Source organism: Cebidichthys violaceus, unplaced genomic scaffold (assembly GCF_023349555.1).
Source record: "Cebidichthys violaceus isolate CVI_PGR_0920_01 unplaced genomic scaffold, fCebVio1.0.p SCAF_50, whole genome shotgun sequence".
In the NCBI taxonomy this organism is placed as follows: Eukaryota; Metazoa; Chordata; class Actinopteri; order Perciformes; family Stichaeidae; genus Cebidichthys; species Cebidichthys violaceus.
The window spans coordinates 1,350,012-1,377,681 of NW_027176706.1; the positions used below are offsets into that span (position 1 = coordinate 1,350,012).

The following is a 27,670-nucleotide window of genomic DNA, read 5'->3' on the forward strand; positions in this document are numbered from 1 at the left end:
GACCGGGCGTTGCTTGCTTTCAGTGCATAACACTGCATGTGAGCGGGTCCCACCGGCTAGCTCAAGGCACTCATACAGCAGTTACAGCTGACAGTGTCGTAGCGGAGGCGTAGCACCCACCCTCCGGTAAACACCGTTCACAGCACTTTGCTGTTGTTTTCACTGATAGCGCTCTTGGCACCGTTAGCTGCGAGCTAACGGCTCAGCCTCCCCCATATCGAGAGCCATTGAGAGGCAACAGAGATGCTCCTAATCTCGTGTATGGCATATTTAACAGTCAACGTTATCCTACAACTTTCACTTTTTGCCACATGTGGACAGTGGCCTGTTAACATGGGCTCTCCTCAAACTACAATTATTGAATGTTATTTTTTAAGAAAGTTGGCTATGTAGTAGTATATGCCGATGACAATATGTTGCCTCAAAGTACAAACCAAATAAATGGAAATGACTGAAGTTAAGTATTCAGCAGATTAGATTTACTAACTTGCATTATTCCTAAAAATGGATAATTTAAAATGACCTGTCAAGCTAGGCTGTTTTTCAAAGTATTGCTTAGTTAACCAAACTACACAGTTGCAGTACCTCTGAGATTTAACTCAACCGATTTAAATTGTTCTTGCCTTCAGATCAGCTCTGCCTTTGAGAAATCATATTTTAGCAAATATCTGTAACTACATCACATTTTGTCTCCTTTCATCAAATTAGTAAAGAGCTTGAAATCCAATGAAGTTCAAATTTACAGTAATAAAATGTGGCTCTAAAAGTGTGGAATAAATGACCTGTTCTTTCAATGGTACACAATTTAAAATGTCTGTTTGCTGCTCCATTGTCAATGGTTTATTATTGAACAATTAAACCATATCAGTCATGCCCTTAATGTTAATGTTTGTTACAGTGTGTGATAAGTTGCTGCGCACAGATCAAAAATGTTGTAATGCATACGAGCAAACACCTTTCATTATTCAAATAGCTGTTTTTGCTAACTTTGTTCTAAGTTATGCTGCTAAATTATTCATGATTTGAACCATTACAAATGCGTTTTAACCCATTAACTAAAATGTATTATTCTGTTTTCCCCCCTTTTTGTTTTTCTTCATGAATTGGTGCTAAAGATATTTTAAAATAGTAGCATATTGTAAGTATTGCAAAGACACATGTACTGTACTGTATAATAAAGACTGGAAAGGATTCATTTTATAATACACATTTTGACTTGTTTTAATATGCCCGTCTCACATTATTTAAAAAAATACTGCTCAGTTCCGTCCCTACACATCAAAATCTATCATGTGTAATATCTGTAAGCTAAATATGTAAACCTATCACCTGGCTTTTGCTGAATCAAATTTTATGACCCTTGCGTACCCTTTCACTTGTGCACACAACTTAAAATCCACTGGCTCTGAGCCATGATAACGACCTGTTAAATCAAAGGGATGTCCTTGGGATGGCCGCTATGCTAACTCTTCCCAGCAGCTTGGTAAAGGTCATGTTTGATCTGTGACTGTATTTGTGCTGTGCAGACAGAGGCAGGGAGGATGTTGACTGTTCTTTGTAACCAGACAAACAGTGATTTGCCCTCCTGAGTACAGATTATATCCATAACAACCCAGGGACCTTGTTTTCAATATAAAAGCATTTTACTGTAGAGGGGCTGTCATTCAACCGACCAATCTAGGTAATTGTATCGTTCTGTGTAATCAGAGATGGGCAGTATTTCTATTACTTGTATTTCAAATACTTATTTCAATTACTTTTGAGTATTTTGTCATTTGTATTTGATAGGGCCGATAAAAAAGTCTAACGTAATTTGTAACAAAATATTTTAGAGTGGAGTAATTTTGTATTTAAAATACTCAAAATACTTTCTCCACGAATGAAAACACAGTTCACGAGTTCAGTCTTCAGATCTGGTGATGGTTATAATATCAAGCTAGCGATCGATGCTAACATGCTAATGACGCTAGCATGCTGTCTAGGCTAGTGCGTAGCCAGTGTTTAGCAAGTTAGCTTATCAGTGGAGTAGCTAGCTATAGGAAGAGGGTGGTTGGGAGCTTGTATGTTCATGATAACCTTATCAAGACACGTCTGACCATCTAATCTTGCGCTGTATTACAAGTTAAACTGTATCTTCTCAATGTGAATGTCATAATGCCATATCAATTACTGGCAGATAATATAGTTCACAGTTAGCCAGGCTATGACAGTAGATGTCCTTTTGTTAAAAAAAATAAATAAATATCCAATTTATTTTATTTAAAAGGCATATTATGAAAGTATTCTTAGTTTTAGTATTTCTTTACCTGTGTACAACTGGTTTTAATTCTATATTTTGCTTTTATAGTACACATAGGCCTAATGTGTGTTGCTATTCATATGTGATGAATATGTTCTTGTTGATACAAAGCCAAAGTTAATGGGCTGTTAAGTCCCATTAATACAAATATATATATATATATACATACATAATCAATCAAGTTGTCTTTTAATAGCTTTGCTTAGTTACACTGACATTCTGTGACTGTTCTTCCTTTTTGTGGGGTTCACCAGAGCTTTGTGTACATTATATAAATATATATATATATATATATATATATATATATATATATATATATATATACAAATATATATATATATATAGCCCAAACCTAAATGCTCTGCTATACCAAATTGTGAGAAAGTATTTCCTATATTTTAAATACAAAATACACGTATTGTATTTTGTTACATTTTCTGGCACTAGTATTTTATTTTAATACATTTATTTGAGGGGTGTTTTGTATTTTGTATCAAAATACGTTTTGATGTATTTTTGCCCATCTCTGTGTGTAATGCGACTTACATATCTTTGAATCGTTATACTAATAGCTGCAGCGGCTCCAAGATAGATATCATGCTCCATTAAATGTGAAACTTATTAATAGAGTAATGTGCCAACACTTCCAAAACACATCACTTTATTCCATTGTTTGAAAGAGAACAAATCAATATGACAAAATCAGACAAAACAAATGTGCGATCCGAGATGACGAAGGCCCACATTGTTGGAGATGTCGCCTCATGTCTGCACTTGTAGTGAATTGTAGACATTTTTTTTTAAGTTTTGTCTTGGAAGCAAAGCCTCAAAACAATAATTCATCTTTACCAAATTCGGTTTCTAACTGGCTCATGACTGCAGAGGAGAATCAGTGGTTCAAAATGGCACATCATATGCTGTAGGCTTTACATGTGGCTAAAAGAGGAGAAGCAAGGGAGCTTATTCAAAGAATGAAAAAGTACACGCATAAGAAGGAATCAGAGAGATGTACTTTTTCATTACTTTACAGCCTGCTCATATTTGGTTTTCTGATTTCTGATTCAGATTTGTATGGGACAAGTCATAGGCATGCGCGCCTGTCGTCGGCTGGAAGAAGTGGCTTTGGCATCAGTAGCAGCTATCTTTGAACATTAGATAAGCTCTCACTAAAATCACATACAAGTTAAAATGTCTATACAGTATTCTACAATTGTGCCTTGTCTCTGTTTCCCTTTGCGTCTCTTAGATCCGTGGTTCAGATGGAGACGTTTGAGGACTCCCAAAGATCATGTTGTCCAGACTTCTGAGAAGCTCTGAAACCTGGTCACTGCACGATGCAATCTGGAGTGTATTAATGAGCTCTGGTGCGTCGTTAGTTTTTGTAGCTGGCAGACTTCTTTCCACTGACCATATAGAGAGGCGGAAGTCTGCCTATACAGGTCGATGGATCACAAAGGCCGGGCTGCCCTAAAGGTCCCCGTGGACCAGCTGCTCCAGGGACACCAGGGCTTCCTGCCTCACCACGTTGTCCATTTTTGCCATCCTTGCCAATGCCAGCAGCACCTGGTGCACCTGAGATGGAGGTACAACACATGTATATTAGTAGAGTCAAAATTAAATTAGAGATAAGTTACCAAAGAAATTATTATAAACATATACGTATAACCACCATGATATTATTGACTGAAAAATTGAAATACCAAAAAGAAGACGACTTTTTTTAATTACTTTCTATACCATGACATACCATTTTAACATACTGTACCATGACTTTTTTTGACATACTATACCATGACTTTTTTTTTGTTTTTTTTGACATACTATACCATGACTTTTATGACTTTTTCAGACATATGACTTTTTTCAACATGCTATACTATGACTTTTTTTAGACATACTATACCATGACTTTTTTTTTGCTTTTTTTGACATACTATACTATGACTTTTTTTACATGTTTTTTAGATGCTATACTATAACGTTTTCGCCACTTTTTTTTACATATTAAGTTTTAACTTTTTTGAGATACTCTATTATGTCAATTTTTACACTTTCTTGACAGACTATAACATGACTTTTATTGTTGCTTTTTATGACATACTATACCATGGACTTTTTTGACATACTATACCATGACTTTTTTGACATACTATACCATGACTTTTTTTTCGCTTTTTTTGACATACTATACCATGACTTTTTTGACATACTATACTATGACTTTTTTTTCGCTTTTTTTGACATGCTATACATGGAGCGACTAGCTCACTAGGCTAAGAGGGTTGTCTGGGAACCAGAGGGTTGGCAGTTCAATCCTTGGCTGGGACATGTACAGGGATGGGTCAAATGCAGAGAAACATTTCCCCCTCAACGGGATATAATGTAATAAAAAGTAAATAAAATACCATGACTTTCTTTGTTGACTTTTTTCACATACTATACCATGACTTTTTTTTGTTGTTTTTTTGACATACTATACCATGACTTTTTGTTGATTTTTTAGACATACTATACATGGAGCGACTAGCTCACTAGGCTAAGAAGGTTGTCTGGGAACCGGAGGGTTGGTAGATCGATCCTTGGCTATACCATGACTTTTTTTTGTTGCTTTTTTACATACTATACCATGACTTTTTTTTAACATACTGTACCATGACTTTTTTTGACATACTATACCATGACTTTTTTTTTGCTTTTTTTTTTACATACTATACTATGACTTTTTTTACATGTTTTTTAGATGCTATACCATAACGTTTTCGCCACTTTTTTTTACATATTATGTTTTAACTTTTTTGAGATACTCTATTATGTCAATTTTTACACTTTCTTGACAGACTATAACATGACTTTTATTGTTGCTTTTTATGACATACTATACCATGGACTTTTTTGACATACTATACCATGACTTTTTTAACATACTATACCATGACTTTTTTTGATATACTATACTATGACTTTTTATGTTGCTTTTTTGACATACTATACTATGACTTTTTTTAGACATACTATACCATGACTTTTAGACATACTATACCATGACTTTTTTTTTGCTTTTTTTAGACACGCTATACTATGACTTTTTTAGACACGCTAAACTATGACTTTTTTAGACATGTGATACTATGACTTTTTTAGACATGCTATACCATGACTTTTTTGACATACTATACTATGACTTTTTTTTTGCTTTTTTTGACATACTATACATGGAGCGACTAGCTCACTAGGCTGTTTTGAGATACTCTATTATGTCAATTTTTACACTTTCTTGACAGACTATAACATGACTTTTATTGTTGCTTTTTATGACATACTATACCATGGACTTTTTTGACATACTATACCATGACTTTTTTGACATACTATACTATGACTTTTTTGTAGCTTTTTTTGACATACTATACCATGTTTTTTTTTTTGTTTTTTTTACATACTATACCATGACTTTTTTTACATACTGTACCATGACTTTTTTTTACATACTATACCATGACTTTTTTTTAACATACTGTACCATGACTTTTTTTGACATACTATACTATGACTTTTTTGTTGCTTTTTTTGACATACTATACCATGACTTTTTTTTTGCTTTTTTTGACATACTATACCATGACTTTTGACTTTTTTAGAAATATGACTTTTTTCAACATGCTATACTATGACTTTTTTTAGACACGCTATACTATGACTTTTTTAGACATGCTATACTATGACTTTTTTTAGACATACTATACCATGACTTTTAGACATACTATACCATGACTTTTTTTTTGCTTTTTTTAGACACGCTGTGATACTATGACTTTTTTAGACATGCTATACCATGACTTTTTTGACATACTATACTATGACTTTTTTTTAACATACTGTACCATGACTTTTTTTGACATACTATACTATGACTTTTTTGTTGCTTTTTTTGACATACTATACCATGACTTTTTTTTTGCTTTTTTTGACATACTATACCATGACTTTTGACTTTTTTAGAAATATGACTTTTTTCAACATGCTATACTATGACTTTTTTTAGACATACTATACCATGACTTTTAGACATACTATACCATGACTTTTTTTTTGCTTTTTTTAGACACGCTGTGATACTATGACTTTTTTAGACATGCTATACCATGACTTTTTTGACATACTATACTATGACTTTTTTTTCGCTTTTTTTGACATACTATACATGGAGCGACTAGCTCACTAGGCTGTTTTGAGATACTCTATTATGTCAATTTTTACACTTTCTTGACAGACTATAACATGACTTTTATTGTTGCTTTTTATGACATACTATACCATGGACTTTTTTGACATACTATACCATGACTTTTTTGACATACTATACTATGACTTTTTTGTAGCTTTTTTTGACATACTATACCATGTTTTTTTTTTTGTTTTTTTTACATACTATACCATGACTTTTTTTACATACTGTACCATGACTTTTTTTTACATACTATACCATGACTTTTTTTTAACATACTGTACCATGACTTTTTTTGACATACTATACTATGACTTTTTTGTTGCTTTTTTTGACATACTATACCATGACTTTTTTTTTGCTTTTTTTGACATACTATACCATGACTTTTGACTTTTTTAGAAATATGACTTTTTTCAACATGCTATACTATGACTTTTTTTAGACACGCTATACTATGACTTTTTTAGACATGCTATACTATGACTTTTTTTAGACATACTATACCATGACTTTTAGACATACTATACCATGACTTTTTTTTTGCTTTTTTTTTTTACATACTATACTATGACTTTTTTTTACATGTTTTTTAGATGCTATACCATAACTTTTTTGCCACTTTTTTGCCACTTTTTTGCCACTTTTTTGAGATACTCTATTAGGTCAATTTTTACACTTTCTTGACAGACTATAACATGACTTTTTTGTTGCTTTTTATGACATACTATACCATGACTTTTTTGACATACTATACCATGACTTTTTTGACATACTATACTATAACTTATTTTGTTGCTTTTTTTGACATACTATACCATGACTTTTTAAAAGAAAAATGTACATACTATACCATGACTTTTTTTTTGCTTATTGTTACATACTATAGCATGACTTTTTTTTAGCTTTTTTTTTTTACATACAATACCATGACTTTATTTTTATATACTGTACCATGACTTTTTTTGACATACTATACTATGACTTTTTTGTTGCTTTTTTTGACATACTATACCATGACTTTTTTTTTGCTTTTTTTGACATACTATACCATGACTTTTATGACTTTTTTAGAAATATGACTTTTTTCAACATGCTATACTATGACTTTTTTTAGACACGCTATACTATGACTTTTTTAGACATGCTAAACTATGACTTTTTTAGACATGCTGTACTATGACTTTTTTAGACATACTATACCATGACTTTTAGACATACTATACCATGACTTTTTTTTTTGCTTTTTTTTTACATACTATACTATGACTTTTTTTTACATGTTTTTTAGATGCTATACCATAACTTTTTCGCCACTTTTTTTTTTTTACATATTATGTTTTACCTTTTTTGAGATTCAATTTTTACACTTTCTTGACAGACTATAACATGACTTTTTTGTTGCTTTTTATGACATACTATACCATGACTTTTTTGACATACTATACCATGACTTTTTTGACATACTATACTATGACTTTTTTTCCCGCTTTTTTTGACATACTATACCATGACTTTTTTTGACAAACTATACTATAATTTTTTTTGTTGCTTTTTTTGACATACTATACCATGACTTTTTAAAAGAAAAATGTACATACTATACCATGACTTTTTTTTTGCTTATTGTTACATACTATAGCATGACTTTTTTTTTGCTTTTTTTTTTACATACTATACCATGACTTTTTTTTTACATACTATACCATGACATACTATACCATGACTTTTTTTGACTTTTTTTGACTATGACTTTTTTTGTTGCTTTTTTTGACATACTATACCATTAAGTTTTTCAACATACTATACTATGACTTTTTTTTACATGTTTTTTTAGATGCTATACCATAACTTTTTCGCCACTTTTTTGACACACTATATTTTAACTTTTTTTGAGATACTCTATTATGTCAATTTTTACACTTTCTTGACATACTATACCATGACTTTTTTTGTTGCTTTTTTGACATACTATACCATGACTTTTTTGTTGCTTTTTTTGACAACTATACCATGACTTTTTGATGACATTTGAATACCATACTACATGTGGATTCCACAATATGTCCATAAACAGTTTTTTCCCCTGTCAGCAGTACCATACAAGATGATATTTCCTCACACAAACAGTAAGGATAATTAAAATTGTTCATAAAGAGGAACATTCTTAGCAGTGCTATTATCATAACAACATTGTTGGCTTACCTGGTGCACCTGGTGCGCCTGGGCTTCCTTTGATTCCTAAACCGTCCTCTCCCTTGTCTCCCTTTTCTCCCTTGTCCCCAGCATCACCTGCAGAACAGAAGAGCACGTACAGGACACACAAGTTAACGCTGAGATGAAATGGAGAGGCATACTGTTTTCACAGTTACGGGAATGTAATTAGGAAACTTAATGACCCCACTCTAATTCAGCCCTGTTTAGGGAATCGTTGAATGTCTAATGTTATGCATGGGTGAATCCTTTCTCTCCGCAGAGTGCTATGCATAACTTCTTTCAGTGTGCTGTGGCAGTGTGAAAACAAAGTCTTACTGTTTTCTTTTGTTTTATTTAAAGGCTTTACTTAATTTCCTGTCACTACATCCACCGAGTTCTGGTTGCCCTCCAGGAAAATAAAGGAATAACGATAAAGCAGCGATCAGAGCACCACAGCTTATCTAAAGCAGTGCTGGTGAACGTATTAGTTCAGAGAATGGATTTAAAAAGCTCACAGACCTTTTTTGCCCGGTGCGCCTGGAAGTCCATAAAACCCTGGATGGCCTTTGACGCCGTTCAGCCCTGGAGCCCCTGCTGCTCCTGCAACTCCTGCTGGTCCAGCGGGACCAGGAAGTCCTGCCGGTCCAGGAATACCGGGGGAACCAATGGCTGCCGGCTTCTTCAGAAACTCTTTCATAAACTCTGCTAATTGTTCTACAAGGACAAAGAACAGATCAGCTTAAAACAGGAAGTAGCCATGACTAGTTGTATCATGGTTATATGGATGTGATGATGTCAAATGAAAGTGAACAAACTGCACCTTCAACAACAGCTGAGCACATTTCCCGAAGATTCTCATCATTCACTTTTGGGCCCTGTGAATGAATGAATTACCATTAACACTGCAAAGTGACTGCTGGTTGCTACATTAGCAGAACACGCAAACTGAAACACGATTGCTTAAAAGCAGGATGTGAATGAAATCTTTAAATGAACAAGTCGCACAGGGGCCCAATTTTGGAGCTTGTATTTTTCATTTCACTATCTTTAAGTAGATATAATGTTCACCATCTTAGTTTAGCTTTTCATGGTAAATGGACTTGCATTTGTACTAGGGGCTACCATGCAAGATGCCAGTTAATTTGGGGTTAATTGGTGTCTTGCCCAAGAAAACATTGACATGGACTGGAGGAGCCTGGGATTGAACCCCTCCCTTCCTCTGAGCCCCACCATTTTAGCATGCTAACATTTGCTAATTAGCACAAATTACTTCTGAATGTGTAATGTCATTATCATTAGTTTTAATGGTATTTGGTCATTGGCAATGGTAACACTTACAGGTAGACCTCTGGGGCCTGTTGCTCCAGGAAGACCTGGTTCACCGTCCAGTCCTCGAGCTCCCATTGGACCAGCCAAACCCCCGTGGCCTGTTTGGCCTGGTCTGCCCTCATCTCCTGTAGCTCCTCGTATGCCCTTCTCACCACGCTTGAAAACAAAACAAAAAACAAACCGGTATGCCCATTCATTTTTGAACTGCTACTTTTTAATTCCTTGTGTATTTTACATGTGTGGCAGTTATAATGCAAGCAACCAGTAAATAGCATGTGTTACAGCAGAGTGGTGGAATTATCAATTGCTATGTGATCTTAAGGCAGTACTTAAGTTTGGGAACAGTAGTGTTGTTTGAGAGCTGCAGTACAGACTTTAATACCTCTCCTTTGATTCCAGTAACACCAGGCGGGCCCTGAACACACACAAGGATCAGTTGACTTCTTTCAAATCTACTCAGACAGGTTATAGCATTTTCAACAGACACGAGTTATCAAAAAAAACAACATTTATCTTTACATACCTGGTCTCCCTTGACCCCCGAATCTCCTGCTATACCCGTGTCCCCCTGTACGCAAACGTAACAAGTATGTTACTGCAGAACCAGCTGTGAAAGTGTCAATACCATAAACATTTCAAACAAATACTGAGATTAGAATAGTTCTTACCAGACTTCCTTTTGGTCCCATTGGTCCCATAGGCCCCTGAACAACACATGGGGAATTTAATTTGAGGTCTGAAGATTGTTATCATTATGGATGTTTGAAAGTAACGGTTGTATAATGAGATTAGTCTAACCTGATCCCCTTTGTACCCAGGATGACCCTTCAGTCCTTTGTCACCAGTGTAACCTTTATCTCCTTTGTCACCCTGGAAATAAAACATTTTATATACACATGTATTCCATACATTCTTACGTTTCATATTTTGTACGTTATTTTGTTTCTATAAATTCTCGTCATCATCACCATGAACTGCTTTGTAAAGCATGTTGGCTATTACACGTGCTCTGTTAATGTGGTTTCTTACGGTTTAATCTAGGGATGCACCGATCCACGTTTTTCACTTCTGATACCGATACAGATATCTGAGGTTTAGTATCGGCCGATACCGATCTGATACCGATCTAATAGAGAAAAACAGTGCTGAATCGATTTAAAAAACGCAGCCGACTACGCGCCCCCAGGTTGTCCATCGCTTTTCTCATGTTGCTGGCGTTGTCCCTCAGAATCACGTGGATTTTGCTCAACTGAATTTGCCATTTGTCACACATTTCCTTCAGGCTAGCTGCTATCGCTTCGCTGGTGTGCGACCCACGAAAGTTTGTTGCATTTAATATTGCACTGTGTGGCACAAAAGTTTCATCCAGCCAGTGTGCTGTTAAACTTAAAAGTGACACGGGGGAAACGTCGGAGCTCCAGATGTCTGTCGTGAAACTTATCGATTTGACATCTTTTATCTCCTTCAATATGTGTTTGCACACTTTACCGTGCAGTTCAGGTAGCGCCGTCTCCGACAAATATTTTCGGCTTACCATGTCGTAGCGTGGTTCCAGGTGGTTAACTAGCAGCCGGAATCCCTTATCCCCGACAACTGAGAACGGCTGCCCGGTTCCAGATGGCTGATCCTTTCGCTCGCTCCATTTTGAAAACAATCTATGCGGCCAGTTTGCTAGCGCATGACGTTACGCAGAGCACAACGCATATAATTGGACTGAATAGATTTGCCTTTATGGATCGGTCACATTGTCACCGATACCCGATCTAGAATTTTTTCCTATATCGGGACCGATACAGATATTGATATCGGATCGGTGCATCTCTAGTTTAATCATCAAAGTATGAGTTTATGGATCTTTATATCAATAATCAGTAAGTCTCACCTGGATGCCTGGAGGACCAGTAGCCCCCACTGGCCCCTGTTTTCCCGCTTCCCCCTGGAAATTGATTAAAGATAGAGTCAACACAACTTATGACGTATGACATTACACATCAATTTAGTAATATTAATGTACCTGAAACCTTTGAGAAAAAGTAAAACTCAATCTAGATGTGTAACCTTAAAATGGCCCAAACACAAGTAAAAAGTAAATGTATACTCACAGTTGTTCCTTTATCTCCTTGTTCCCCATCTTCTCCATCTTTTCCAGGCTCACCCTATATGAAAACAGATGTTGGGATTGATAACTTGAGGCACATGCGTCACACTAACAGATACACTGAGTTATACAGGAGGCTTCATGGGAGAATCTCACAGTCTTTCCGGTAAGTCCAACAGGCCCGATGGGTCCCTCACCACCGGTATCGCCCTAAATGCAAAACAGGGATCAGTGTCAGTCTTCAAATTGAGATTTCTATTAGTTCAGCCTGGTTAAGTACGTTCTGCTGAAGTATAATAGTGCAGCCACATGTTATTGCAGCACCATCTGGACACACCTCATTAAATAGGAAATTATTCCAATTACCTTTGGACCAGTGGGTCCAACTAGTCCCTGCTTTCCTGGCAGCCCCTGGGAACAACAACACATCATATCAAGACAGACAATAAGTTGTTATTGAAGAACTTAGAATGTATTAACAAAAAAGGGTCAAAGGTTAAAATTACTTTTAAACAAGACAACATGTCTAAGCCATATTAGTGGCTCTGAGTCTTTACTTATGTTGAGTTACTGCCAAATCAGAGTTATCGTCTACCACCCATGAACGCCAGCAAGTCTCCTGAGAGTCTTTTCCATTTCTACAACCCGTCTCATATGACGTTAACGTGTCATTATGAACTGCAATGCTTTGAGCTAAATGCTCACAGCATGCTAACACGCTAATATGAAGCAGGTGTAATGTTTTCCTTGTTCACCATCTTAGTTTGGTGTTACGATAATTCTCTAAAATCCACTGAAGTCAACCTGCTGGTGGCGTGAGAGGAAAGGTCAGGAGATCATGGAAGTGATTAGGATACATTGTAAATTGGTGAAAATGCCGCAAAAAGTCGTAGTATAGTATATAAAAAAAATCCATAAAAATGTCATAGTATGTTGAAAAAAGTCATATCATAGTATGTATAAAAAATATCATTGTATTTGACATATGTTGAGAAAAGTTATAGTATGGAATATTCAATAAAAAGCCGTAAAAAGGTCATAGTATAGCATGTCGGAAATATTTCGCACTTTAGTAAGTTGAAAAAAAAAAAGTAGTTGTAGTCCAAAGAAGTAATAGTATATATATATATATATATATATATATATATATATATATATATATATATATATATATATATATATATATATATATATACGAATAATATCCAATGAAATTAATGAAAATGAAGTTGGACTTACTGGAATACCCACAATCCCCCTGAGACCAGCAGCTCCAGCAGTACCAGACTCTCCCTGTTGAATAGAAGATTATGCATACAAATATTATAATGAATCAATTGTATCACAAGCTTTACATCTAAAAAAAAGAGAAAAGAACTTGGGCGGGAAAACTCAATATGTGGATATTTTTGATAAAAAAAATAAAGTAGAGACATTGAAAAATATTTGCTTTTAAAAAAAGAGAAGTCACCTTAGCTCCATCAGAACCAGGGAGTCCATCTAAGCCATCTTTACCAGGTTCTCCCTGTAACGTCACAAACACAGTTATAACCCGGTCACAGTAAAAACACGGTGTGCTCCCTTCAGAGTACTCACAGTGTCTCCTTTTCCTCCTACAGGACCTTGCTCTCCTTGAGGTCCCATAGCTCCCTAATTTAAAGGAAACAGTCTTTTTTAGATGATGCTTTTGCAAAATAATCCAGAAATTGAATTGTAGAACTCACCTCGTCACCCTTGGGCCCCTCCAAACCTTGACGTCCACGAATTCCCTCCACACCCTGAGAGAAGACATCCGACGTACATCTGAGAGTTAGTTTTTCAACGACATGCCGTCATAGTGCTCATAGAGCAAACGTCAAAGACCAGAGGACAGGAAGCTGATCAAACTAAGAGTGCTTACAGGAGCTCCAGGTGGGCCGGTCGGTCCGGGGACACCGTTGAAACCAGGAGGACCCTGGGGACAGATGTTTGTATCAGCATCACATACACGCCAGTAAACATTACCTTTACTTGTTGTAAGCATGCCTTGGGAAGCAAAAAATGTGATGAACGCTGTGACTTACTCGGTCTCCCTTTTCTCCCAGGGTTCCAGGGAATCCAATGGGCCCTCTTTGCCCCTGAAATGACAAAACAGCACTTTATATATATGTATATGTATATATATATCACTTCCTCTCATTGGATCACATACAGTTCTATAATAACAAACTATGTCTGATGAAGAAGTTCCCTCACATCATCTCCCATGCGTCCTGGTGGCCCCTGAGGACCTTGCTCTCCATCGTCTCCCTGTGGTAAACAAGAACACATTAATCAATTTGCGAGAACATAGATAATCACATTAAGTTGTTTACAGGCCGCAATCAAATCATGCGTGTGCAATTTGTTCTCCATTTCTTTCCAACTTGTAACCTTTCACTGGAAATGGGAATTCACTCGATAGTTTGTTAGTGTAGAGGAACCTCGTCAAGTGTCATAAATAAACGAGGGATATTAAGAAAATAAACGTCATTGTTCAACAGATATTTTTCAGTTTCCATTCTGTCACATGCAGTACCTTATCTCCTGCCACTCCATCTTTTCCAGGTTCACCAGCCAAACCAGCATGTCCCTGAAGGCAACACAAAAAAAATGTGTTCAACTTTATAAACTAATTTCTTAGATTTAATCTTCTCACTGCCATAGCTTAAGCATATTCATTTTTTATTTAAAAGTCTAATTGTGTCCCAGAGTTTCCTCTCCTAGTGAAGTGAATGTTTAGCCTAAATTGTGAAAATACATTTTCCAAAACAATTTTGGAATTTCCTACTAAATCCCCGAACTAGACTAATACGGCTGTGTTTTGAGTCAGCACGCTAAAATGTCAAACCGACAATGTTAACATGATGACGTTTAACAAGCTGATAAACAGCGTTTACCATCTTAGTCTAGCGTGTTAGCATGCTAACATTTGCGAATAAGTACCAAAGACAAGGGCTGAAAGAAATTACTTCAATTTTGCAGGTATTTGGTCGTGAACTGAAGTATTGGACAAAGTGAGATGTTTGACCTGATGATGTGTTCAATGTCACATTAAGGGTTACAAAGTTATGACAATTTATCTGAAACATTTGTTTCATGACAATCCATTTATTTGAAATATTTCAGTGTGAAAAATACATTTTGAATTTCAATGTGTTTTAAAATTTTGTCCAAATGATGTCCATGTTTGCTTAGTTATTTTTTGTCTGTACGTTTTTGCTGTTAGCTTGAATTCAATGCTGTAAATCATCTGATCTGATGAATGTGAATCAGAGGGAACAGTTCCCAAAATTGTCTCACTCACCACTGAATCTCTAACTAACTCAAAAACTAAATAATACCAAATCTAAAGTGTAAAAACACATTTGTTACCTTCATCCCTGGGAGCCCAGGCATTCCCTGTCGGCCAGCAGGGCAGGCAGCAGGACACTACGAACGAGAGACGGGACAGACGAAACAGACTCAACCATCACAGCTGCTGCCGAGCCTCTTAAACTTGAATGACCCCATTTGATTAGAAATTCACTGCCACCAATCCACAACGCCATGCATCAAACCAACATCGGAGTGTGAAAGACAGAAAAGCACTCACAGGTTCCCCACTTTCCTCATTGCTGGCACCAGGCGGTCCCTAAAACACAGCAGAGTGAGATCTAAAACAGCGGCGGAGGGTTTAGACGTCCTCATTAAGTCCACCAGCAGAAAATCCCAAGAGAGGAAATGTCAAAAAGAGACTGCAGCATGCAATGAGATGTTAAATTAGTATGGGGTTACACCTGTCCAGCGGTTGGTCAATATACAATATGCAGCTGAGATTGAGTTTACATGAATAGGCCTGCAGATACTGATGGTTTGTTAACTTTTGCATGGCACAACCAGCTGTCTTGTTTTAGATTTGACCAGACCGATATTGTCCAGGAGGAGCCTCTAATGACACCGGAGTAATTCAGCATTTTGGCATGAAAAGTGTCCATTTCAAACACAGTGATATCAGGTAATATTAACAATCAACATCTGCATATATGCTCTCAGATGTGAATTATCTGAAATTAAATGAATTAAAAATAATTTAGACAAAACACATTGTAATATGTGTATTGCATAAAACGTGTGAAAAATACACTCGTTGATGTTAATAGAAACGGGTTAGTTCCGGTCCTTACCGCAGGCCCTGGTGGACCAGGAGGACCGGGAAGTCCTGAGGTGCCGGCTACCCCTCTGGGTCCAGGTTGACCCTGCAAGTATAGAGAAAATATTTTCATAACATTTGATATCAAATCTTTGATATATAACCATAACTTCAACTCGTCTACAGCTATTTTCTGTGGTGGAAGAAGTACTGAGGTCCTTCAGTGAAACAATACAACCACGTAAAAATACTCCATTAGAAGTAAGTGGTATCACTGAAAGTACTGAAGTATTATCAGCCAAATGTACATTAAGTATCCACAGAAACAGTATTCCCATGTGACAGACGTTACATAATGACATCAGATTCTTAATACTGATACAGAAATGTGGAAGCAGCATTTTACTGAGGTTAGTGGCTGCAGTTAGTTTTTAATTACTCAACACAGTTCGGTATTTTAGTGGTTCCCAACAAAGTAGAATGAACTATCAATACATCTTTAATGATGTATCATATTTTATTTGCATATCTTTTTTTTTTTTATGTAAAATCTTAACGGAAGTAGAAACAAAAGCTTTAAATTGTATATATTAGAAAAAAGAACAATATTTCCCTCTGAAATGTAGTGAAGTATGAGTATAAAGTATACCATTAAATGGAAATACTTCAGTGAAGTACCTGAGTAAATGTACTTAGTTACTCTCCACCACTGACTATTTTCACATTGGTCCATATCAAAATGTTTTCAGATTTAGAATATGTGTTTTTCTGACCTCAGGTCCGATGTTTCCTTCGTCTCCTGGGATTCCTGGTTTCCCCGGCGGTCCCTGTAAGAGACAGACTCACGACAGTTAATACAGCAGCATAGAAGCTGGTGAGCCATGTATGCGCATTTCACCAAAGTTTCACAATAAAACAGAAGATGTCGCAAACACGTACAGCGGGTCCTTCACTTTCTGGGCCCTGTAAAACAACAGACATACGCTGTGTATTAGTATTACAGTGTCTTACTGTCATTTCCATGCATGCTGCTAATATAATAATGAGAGATGTTTCCACTTACAGCAGGACCTGGGGGTCCAGGAAAGCCAGGAAGTCCCTGCAGTCAGGAGGTAAACATAACTGTATTATTGTACTATATGACATTACTATGCTATAGCATTTTTATGACAAAGTGTTCTATGACATTGTAATGACGTACTATATGTATATTTAATTTTTTTTTATTTTTCTGACATATTACTTTTGTAATGACATTAATATGACATACTTTACTATACTATGTTCATTTTTAATGCCATTTGTATAACATTAAATACATTTATACATATAATCTTCCTTTTTATGTCATTTTAGTGACAGATTATACAATTATTTTATTATTACTTTTTTATGACATACTACATTATGCATTTTTATGACTTTTAATGATATTTACGATGTATTTATGGCATACTATACCAATACTTTTAAAGATATATGTTATGACATTTTACCACATACTATACTATGGCATTTTTGACTTTATCATTGTGATTTTTACAGTTTTGTTTTTTTATAGCTATGTCTGTAAAGATATACAACTCGTTTAATTTAATGATTTCTGAATTACGTAAATGGTTACTCACTCTCTCCCCTACAGGCCCTCTGGGACCCATTGGACCAGAAGAACCCTGCAGACAACAAACACACCATCACACACAGACAGTACTGGCAGACATTAGAGAGATTGTGTGTCAGTGGATGAGGTGATTTTCTCCTACACCAGATCCTTGAAGGCCAGGCAGGCCTCTCTGTCCAGGAAGACCGATCTCACCCTTCTCTCCTTTGGTGCCCTGGGAAACAGACACAACTGGAATAAAACAGCTTCATCTTCTTCCTGCATCTCTCTCTCTCTCTCTCTCTCTCTCTGCAATGTTGCTAAGACAACAAGAGGCAGTGACAATTCAACACTTAATCAAAAACAAGGTAGACCGCTCAAGCTTCTGTGAGGCTATGCAGATAAGTGGGTTGGAAGGGAAAAGGGCAACTATAAATGCCAGAGACACCAGTGAATATGTTGCCTGCACATAACACTGAGGTCCAATCAGTAACAATTGTTCAAACGTGTCAGGTTTGTTACGCGTCAGTGCAAATGCTTTTGTTGTGGTGTTATTTGTGTTATCTGTAAGTCGACTGACTTTCAAGAAAACTAAAGGGATAAAATTCAGTTTTGAATTATATTGTCAACATAATTATGAAGTGTAATTTATACAGCATTTTCTAATGCTAAATTGTAAATGTATATTCCATTAGTGGAACAAAAATATTTTTGGATAACAGCAGACTTTTTGCACAAGATTTCTACTGTGTTTTTTTTTTTTTTTTTTACTTGTTAACTTTAATTTAAAAATATTTAAATAAAAAAAAAAATAATAATTTAAATTTAATTTTTTTTTTACTTGTTAACTTAACTTTTTTAATTGTTACTCCAATTGTGTTCGTACCTAAGAGAAAATTCAAAATTCAAAGAACAATTGTGGAATGCGGCGAGTTCTCTTAAACTCACAACTACAAGCAACATAACAATTAATCTGTTTGTACCTATGAACATTCACGCATGTGGCTCAAAGGTGTACTGCACGTATAAATGTTTGACAAACGTATATAAATTAAATACTCAAAATTGGATTTGGCAACCCAAATACAATTTGATGTACAATGATTGCCGCGTTCTTTCACCAAATTGCAAATTTGAAACCTTTCCACGGGTTTTCCCAAGACCCATACATAGTGGTACCATAGAGGTAGTGGGACGTCAAGGCTATAAAAGGTGACCCACTAGAAGGAAACACTTTCTTGGGGCTACAAAGTACTTTAGCGTGCCTACGTAAAGTTAGAGAGTAGCTTACTTGTTTGCAATCATGGTAAAAATAAGCAGCCTACTATGGCTTCCTCTGATAGTTTACATGGCTTTGTGTCAAGACAGGGGCTATAATATAATAGAACAGTTTGTGGACTTTGTTCATACACGACCGTGTTGCCAGTAACATTTTCTCTAACTGACCTGCTTTTGACTTTTATGAATAAGAACTTCACTTTATGATTCGTGAAATGTGCCTCCTTTGTGTGACTAACCCTGGTCCTTTGTATCCATGTGTGTAATGTGTTCCTAATAGATGTACAATGCCCAGTGGGAAGAAGGAAGAGCATTCATTAATGGATGAAGTAAAGCAAATGAAAGGGGCTTTGGTTATGTGATGGGTTATAAAAATACTAACCTGCAGCATTTTACTGTTTTAAAAATGTGTTTGTTGATTTGTTAAGATTATCTTGATTACCAAATGACAGAATGTCAAATACCACTGAATGCTACGTACATTATCTTTATAGCTTTTCCTAAGAAAACAATGGAATTGGAATTTCCGTGTAAAAGTTTCTTGGTGCCATCTCTGCCATCTCTACAATTCATGATAGTATGTAATGCCAAGTCATTGGACACATCCATTTTAAGAGACTTTAAATGCTTGATAACAGAAGTAAAGTGAAGCATATCCCTGAAGTATCACACAAGAAGAGGGAGAATGGATCCCCAGCCTGCAAAGTATTTTGTCATTTAACGTTTTGTCATTTAACGTTTCATACTCACAGGACCGCCTGGACTGCCAGTAGAACCTGGAAGACCCTGGAGAGATGAATAAAACAACATAGTTAAAGAAAGCAGACACGTACAAATACAATACTTGCTTTGTGTTAGTAGCAATGATTCAGACAGTAAAAAGGACTCCAGGAGGAAACACTTACATCTCTTCCATCCCTGCCGTTTTCTCCTGGGGGCCCTCTGGGGCCCTCTGGGCCAGGGACTCCTGGGGGGCCTTGGACTGATTTGTCAGGCTGAGAGTAAATGACAACCAGTCAGCAAATGACAGTGAAGTGACTTAAATTAAAAGCTATGAATACAGCTTTTAAAATGGTACTCATGAATAAAACAAATTACAAAAACGTACACCTTCAGGGACTGAACTCATCAAATCATTCATCCGCAATAGTAAGATATATTACATTACACCGAATGCTTATTATATATGCTGCTTTTAAATTAATACAACATTTAACAAATGCTTGCTCTAAGCACGTCCATTTAATTTGGTATCGTTATGTTAATGTACTTTGTTAAAGTGCATGTGTCTTTTTACAGCCTGCAGGCCTGTTTGTAATGTGATGCATTTCAGATACTATTTATATATGTATATATGAATATATCTGTGCTCTAAAACAGAAACCAAGCAAAACAACCACCATCAATTAGGCTTAGAACGAAGGAATGAGGCAAGTAGGCAACCGAAGCACTTGAAGTAGATTATTGGCTTAAAATGACGAAGCAAACAGGAAGTAGAGTAGGTAGATAAATAAATACCTCAGCATTGGCATACATCTGAAGAAGCAAGAGAAATCAGATAAAGGGAGAGTTAGTGAAAGTAGTCACACCACCATCACCAAACGTGTCAGCAGAAGCCTGTTCATGTTCTTAGTAGTGAGTATATCATGCTGTCATTTGAATATACACACAGCCCATAGTACCAACACTCCCCTGGTACAGAACCACCTCACAGCTCGATGCAGGAATGTTAGCCTGAAATGTAATAGAGCGCATATATGGAAAGGTGTATTTGCATTTTGATGTACCGTATAAAAAAATGCTCTAGTTTGTTTGCATTCGCTTTATGAAGTATTTCTCTCAGGCCTGAATCTCATTCATTGTGCTGAAGCCTCATGGAGATACGGCGCGTTGGGATTATAAAACTATATCAAGTAAATTTGGGTTTCATAACTCACTACGGGATTTTATCTGGCATTGAACATCCATATTTGTTTACCACTAAGTGTCAAGTTGACCGTCATAAAAACTTTATATATTATAACTTTTTTGTTGATATGAAAGATATCGACACGGCAGAAACTGGTTTAAAAAATATTTTTTTTTAAAATGACATAATGCAGAAGAATCAGTAGTCTTTATAGTTGTCAGACGGAACGTGATTGTGTACAATATGCCCAGGGTTGTGCAAAGTCTTTGCAATGTTTCAACCGCGCAAATGCATTTAAGCTAACGTCTACAATTGGTGTATTGGCTGTTGCATATAAACCTTTCAGAATAAGGCAAAAACTTAGAGAACCACATTTGTTCTGGCTAAATAACAGAAACCCTAAATGCTAAAACAAAAGATAAAACAAACTTATGCAGCCTGTTTGTGATCTTATTACCTTAAAAAGTGCATGCTAAGATAAGCTATCTTCGTTAGCTACTTAAGCTAACTCTAAGCTGAGGGTAGTAATAACGGTGGTAGACCTACTGACCCTCCATCATAGCAAAATTGTTAAAAAAAGATAAAATTCAGCAGAAGTTTTTTCACTGTTTGGTGTTGCCAGGTTGCTCCACCCTTGTTCCATGGCAACATGGGTGGAGAACATCACTTTTAGTGGTCTTAAACAGCAGGCGGCAGGTGTTATATTGCATTCCTGTCAGCTGATAATCAAGCAGCAGCAGGTAGTGTGCCTGTATTTGGAAAAGTTATTTCAGGCAGGGCAACATATGTAACCCGTTAAAGCTATTTTCTATTATAGGCCTACCGCAGTTTATGCACCCATCACAACACTCTGATTTCATCTTATCCCACTTCGCGAAAGCAAAGTCAGTAGTATTCGGAAACTTTTTCAGCCAACTATCGTTAACACAAGTGGCACATGCTGTATTCTTTGCTGACTTTAAATGAAATGGTGACCACAAAAAACATCTTGCACTAAGCACACTATGCAGGTTGGGTTTCTGATCTCACAATTTCTTTTTATTTGAATCAAACTTCCTCTTTGCTATTAAAGTTAGCTAAGGAGCATTTGTGGTTTGGCTCCATGCGTTGCGGTTTAACACAGCCGAGGACATCATGTCTCTGCCTCCAAGACACACATTCGTAGAGCTACAACTCCAACCTGCTTGTTGTCCAACTCGCACATTGCTTTTGGATAAACTGCAACCTCTGGATGTCACGAAAAGGAAACTGCTCGTCGGTGTGTTCGACACTTCTGCAACTCCATCTCAGCACATTTCTCTCAGCGTGCTGGAATCCCTATCAAAAAAAACAAACAACCCACAAACCACAGCAGATGCTGCGCAGATCCAAGTCCTTGTTACTGTACCTCGGTGGCAGGCAGCTCGTTGCAGCTCTCTCTCTGGGCCCTCTTTGGGTCACAGTGAATCAACATCCACTGGAGTTCGAACTGGAAAAGAGACGTCGGTGTTACCGCAAATACGATACTGGCAAAATAATGTTGAACTGCTTCGTCGTGGAGCAATTGTAGTTTTGAATCAAGTTCCCTGCACGGGTTGTCGAGCTGCATGTTCCATCGATGCTACTTTGTGCAGGGGATTAAGTTTTTTTTTTTTTTTTTGTCCCACTGGAACCCAGCTGAGCAGCTTTGCTGTGACAGCAGCACTTAAGAATTATAGCAGAGCTCAGCACGCATATAAACCTGAATGTGTTTGTTCGCAGAGAGCACCGTTTCACTGACACAGCCTGTAAAGTGGAGCCAGTGAACATTATTAAACGCGGCGGGGCGATTCTCCATCCTCGCTTACCACTACGGAGGCGTCGGGGTCAGCGTCCAGCCTGCCGATAAGCGTGTCTCCCTCCGTGTTGATGGGGCCTTTGCCCTTGATGGGTCTCTGATCCACGGGCTGGCAGTCCACGTACAGAGTGACCTGGTCGCGCTCCACGCCGATCATCACTTTGTGCCATTTGGTGTTGAAGAGCACGGAGAGGCCGGGGAAGGTGACGGTCTGCAGGTTGCCATCAGCGCCCATCAGGAAGTACTCCAGAGCCTGCTGGTCCCCGTTGAGCCTCAGTCCGGCTTGTTTGTAGCCGTCCTCGTCCACTATTTGCCAGACGTTCCACACCTTGTTCACCGTGTTCTTGATCATGCGGAAGGTCACCATGACGGAGTACTCGTCGGGGAAGCCGCGAGGAAAGTTCAGCCTCAAAAGGGAAAGTGAGCACAGGGGTTCAAATTAGCTTGAGGTTGAACTCATTGAATGACGCTCGAAAGGAAAAGCTCAATGGCATCCATCGCCCAGCTTGGTTATAATCGCAAAATAAACATCATCAAAACAAGCACAAGATGTGGATTTAAATAACGTGAAAGCCTCGCCATCACTGTCTTTGAGAATCATGCTTTAAAGAAGATACGGCGCGCTATTATATCAAAAGTGAGACACTGTGAAAGAGGCAGCCTGAGTGCATCAATCACTGTTGGTTAGCATCAACAGCCTGATGCTTTCTGTGTTTTAACAAGCCAGCTTCTCAGCAGGTGGTGCCTTCATAGATGGGCGCCGCAACCGGACTTTTTACCGTCTTGTAAACGATCAAGGTGAGGTAATAAAAAAAAAAAAAAAAAAAGGGTTTCCTGTCAGCCAATAAAACAAATGAAGACCACGCTCTGGCCTTGCCCGAGGTGAGAACATCTAAAGTTTTGTGCTGCTTTTGTCCAGCAAAGGAAGAAGAGGGGCGGGAGTGCAGCACGGAGCCTTGCTGGCAGGGACAGACTTCAAAGCACAGTCTGTGCCACGGGACTTGTGGGGGGGAGAGAGAGAGAAATAAACATGTATTTACATTCAGTGCGACGGGCCCAGAGTGGCGTAGGATGCAGGGTGCCAGCAAAAGTTACATAACAGCTTAAGGAAAGCTGGCCTGCGGGGAAAAAGATTAGCCAAAAAGCAGACTGCAGCAGGCTCACCGGGAAGCAGGAGACGTCTCTATGTAAGGCGGTGAAGCCGTTAACCTGCGCACTCGAAAATGGGTTTTTGTAAAATAACGTCTTGAACACCACGGCCTTCTCTTGCCAAATTAAGTGCAAAAAAAAAAGAAGAAAAAAAAAAAAAAGGTCTCTATTTAGAAACTGCAGTTGCAACACAGTGCTGCATTATAAATAGGGCAAAGTGGGAAGCTGCCCCAGAACCAAGGACCTAAAAAGGACCCCCCCCCCCCCCCCCCCCCCTCCAAGTTCACTATTTGTCTTCAGGACGGGGGTTACTGGATTAATTGAATGGTAGCGGAACTCTACCAATTTTACACAGAATTACTCCCTTTGTCTCTATGGGAAGCGTTCCAACGTTATATATCTAACGTTAAATAACCCCGGTGATGTCATCTCTACAAATTTTGACAGTCTGTCTTAAACCAGTGGTGTAAAATTAAAAGACCTGGGTATTTACCTGGCACTGAGGGTCTAATGAAAAATACTAATGTAGGGTCCAACATGTTTAGAGCTTGACTCAGACGAAAAGTTGCTCAGACAAATATGTCTTTTACAATAAAGTTCCCGAACTATATGGAACTGCAAAACAAAATAGCTGGGCCTTTTATTTCCCAATCTTAACGGTCAAATGACTGCCAATTGGTAGTTCTTGTGTTAATTGTCAAAAAAGTTGATTGGTAGTATTATGTAGGAAATATAGGATTCTGTGTGTTTTTTTTTATAAGCTTGATTGATACTCAGGATAGCATTATCTCAGCCTCTGCTGGTGGGTGTCTCAATAGGGGGGGCCCACTTCAGAGTTTTGGCCCCGGGTCCCCAAGCAGGGTAAATCCGGCCATGTCGTTTCAACTAACCTTAAATTAAAAACTAGCGGAAATCTTAACGGGAAGCCGGTGCTGTCTGTGTTCAGTCCAAACATCTAAAAGGAGTATGTACAGCAGAGGATGAATCACTACCAAAAGGCATGGAGATATATGCCTCTTTGCTGTACATTTCCTGTAGATACAAAAGGGCTCCAAGTCGGGTTCAAAACATGCTTTTCCGATCCGTCACTCACTCACACACACACATCAACAAAAATGCCTCTCCTCTGCCATTTCGTCTGCCAAAATAGGTTCAGACACGTTCTTCTCTACCAATTATATGCTGCTTGCGATTCAGTAACATCTGCGGAGGACCTGTAATAATGCAACACCTGCATCAGGAGGACCACTGCTGCTTCTCAACACGTGTGTGTGTGTGTGTGTGTGTGTTTTTATCTGTTTTTCCCCTTTAAACTCTCTTTACTGTACTTACATGGTTGGAATTTGGAAGTTGGCCTCCTTGTCAAGGCGGTAGGCCACCTGAAGGGTAGTGGAGCCGTCCACCTTCCTCACACCTTTCAGTGGGATCACATCCAGCTGGAACTGTGTGATCAGATCAAAACCTACAGAGGATAACGTATGTCAGACATAAAGTGTGTCATTCGACTTCCTTCTGTTCCTATTAGTCAGTAGAAGTAAAGGCAGTGAGACTTATTGTTAGAGGCAAAAGCAACAATATTAGTATGCATTTTCAGCATTTTGACATAAAGAACTTTTCTACACAACAACGCGTTTACCTTTTCGAACCACAGAGCAGCATGAGCGCAGATGTGTGTGTGTGTGTGTGTGTGTGTGTGTGTGTGAAACAGGGCAGTGGTGAGCAATTACAAATCTTGCTGAGTTCGGATTGTTCCAACGCAAAAATTGCGTAAAAGCTCAAGTGGAACGTTTTATTTGCCTCATTTAAAAAAAAAAGAAAAAAAAAAAGTCCAGCGGTGTTTTGAGGCATTAGGCGGGCCCACCCTGTTTAACTAATTAAAGCTCACCGCCCTCCTTTTGGATGGTCTATTTTCTTTCTCGTGGGATTTTTTCGAGGCTTGTGGTTTTTACAACAGCTTCGCTTTCGTTTACCTGGGAGGTCGTCTTGTCCACTTCTCATTGGTGGGCAGACGGTGTCGCCATCCAATCGGTTGAGGTCCAGTTCTGATAGGACACAACAAATCATCTCGTTATCCTTTTAATCAAGTTCCAAGCGGATTAACGTCATAATGCGCTGCAGTTTCTCTCACGACTACATTCACAGTATGTCGCACAGATCAACACAGTGTTTGGGATTCATAATGCAGACAACCGTTGCGATCCAAATATGTCCCCAGAGATGGAAACGTAACGTTTGATTCATATGGCAGCTGTATGATGCATGACTGTGGCCATCGCCGTATGTCATCAAGACACATTTGAGAAGGTCAACATGGCAGGTCAGCCACTTTTCTCTTTGTTTATTGTGTATGATTTATCAAGATGGAAGTCTCCTTTGGTGGAAACTGAAACCTGCAATCCATCAAACTGCCATTAAATTTGAGCTTTTATCATGAAATCTATACTTTTTTTTTTATTAATCTACAAAGTGAAATACTAGTTTTTTCATTGTGAATAATAATAAACTGTTTAAACATCTTTTTAGTTCTTGGGCCACATTTGACACACGCCCGTATTACATACAGTGGAAAATCAATTCCTTGGATGTGTCAGAAGAGGGGGCTATCCCTGAGTCACTACACTGCAGTTAGAAGGGGGGGGGGGGGGGGTGACAGCCGGAGGGGCCCTCCACCTGAGTCAGCTCATTTACAGAGAGCAGAGTGAACGCAGCACATCTGGAAGCCGTTCCCAGATCACCACATAACTGCTGAGAGATGAGATAAAGCGGTGAGACGGTATTTATAATCCCATATTTACTAGCGCTGAACACTCATCTGACTGCATGCGGGCCTCAAGTTGTTAAAGGTTACTGCCTGCCGCAGCATTACGCTCGGAAAGCAAGTCATTAGTGCAATGAGCGGGAGATGAACCACAATTAAGATGTCACATGCAGTTGACTGTGTGTGTGTGTGTGTGTGTGTGTGTGTGTGTGTGTGTGTCGTAGTAATGAGGACCGCGTTTTCAAAAAAGCGGTACACCTACTGTATCCACTCACTGTGCGTCAATGTTGGTATACTGCAGAGAATGGACCTGTTATGATTATCAGAGGGGACATTTAATCTGATTTAATCCTACAACACAGAGCAGCGCAGTGTGCTATTTCTGTCCTTTTGCTTTGTGAATTCTGATAAAGAGAATGACCTGGCAACGGTCACCATGCCGCCGATAACGTTAACCTGAGTCCTCTTTCTTTTGTCTGTGTTTACAGGACAAGCTGTTTCGCGGTAATATTGGCACGCATGCGGTATATATATATATATATATATATATATATATATATACACGGCGGAGCGGATTTTGTGGCGCGTGTTAAAACGATTGCGCGAGGAATTGTGGGTGACTTACGTCCAAATGCTGGAGCGAGGAGGAGGGACAGCAGAGCCACGCAGACAGGTGAGCAGCAAGCCGCCATCGACGGATGCCTTCTGTTCAGGAATGATGGGAGAAAAAAAAAAAAAAAAAAAAATCAGTATTCAGTCAGGCATCTAATTCTCTTTGACAGTTTATTTGTGTCCGAATCGATAAAACACTTCACTACGAAGCACTTTGCCGGTGTCCTTCTGTGCTCTTCCTGAGCACATAA

The 27,670-nt window shown here is 38.0% G+C and overlaps 1 protein-coding gene across 1 annotated transcript; it reads right to left on the bottom strand.

The window, feature by feature from the left end:
- Positions 1-3,029: 3,029 nt before the first annotated feature.
- Positions 3,030-27,536, bottom strand: LOC137888033 (collagen alpha-1(IX) chain). Its single transcript, XM_068731303.1, has 37 exons — positions 27,433-27,536; positions 26,020-26,091; positions 25,382-25,511; positions 22,911-23,307; positions 22,472-22,552; positions 20,694-20,711; positions 20,081-20,170; positions 19,926-19,961; positions 18,061-18,132; positions 17,926-17,970; positions 17,361-17,396; positions 17,237-17,260; positions 17,071-17,124; positions 16,332-16,403; positions 15,761-15,799; positions 15,541-15,597; positions 14,705-14,758; positions 14,383-14,436; positions 14,211-14,264; positions 14,048-14,101; positions 13,872-13,925; positions 13,744-13,797; positions 13,619-13,672; positions 13,387-13,440; positions 12,514-12,558; positions 12,304-12,357; positions 12,152-12,205; positions 11,932-11,985; positions 10,848-10,919; positions 10,718-10,753; positions 10,573-10,617; positions 10,432-10,464; positions 10,059-10,205; positions 9,541-9,595; positions 9,240-9,434; positions 8,730-8,816; positions 3,030-3,871 (listed from the first exon to the last, which is right to left on the bottom strand). The coding sequence occupies exons 1-37, from the start codon at positions 27,497-27,499 to the stop codon at positions 3,672-3,674; spliced, it is 2,799 nt and encodes a 932-aa protein (XP_068587404.1). The 5' UTR covers positions 27,500-27,536; the 3' UTR covers positions 3,030-3,671.
- Positions 27,537-27,670: the final 134 nt, after the last annotated feature.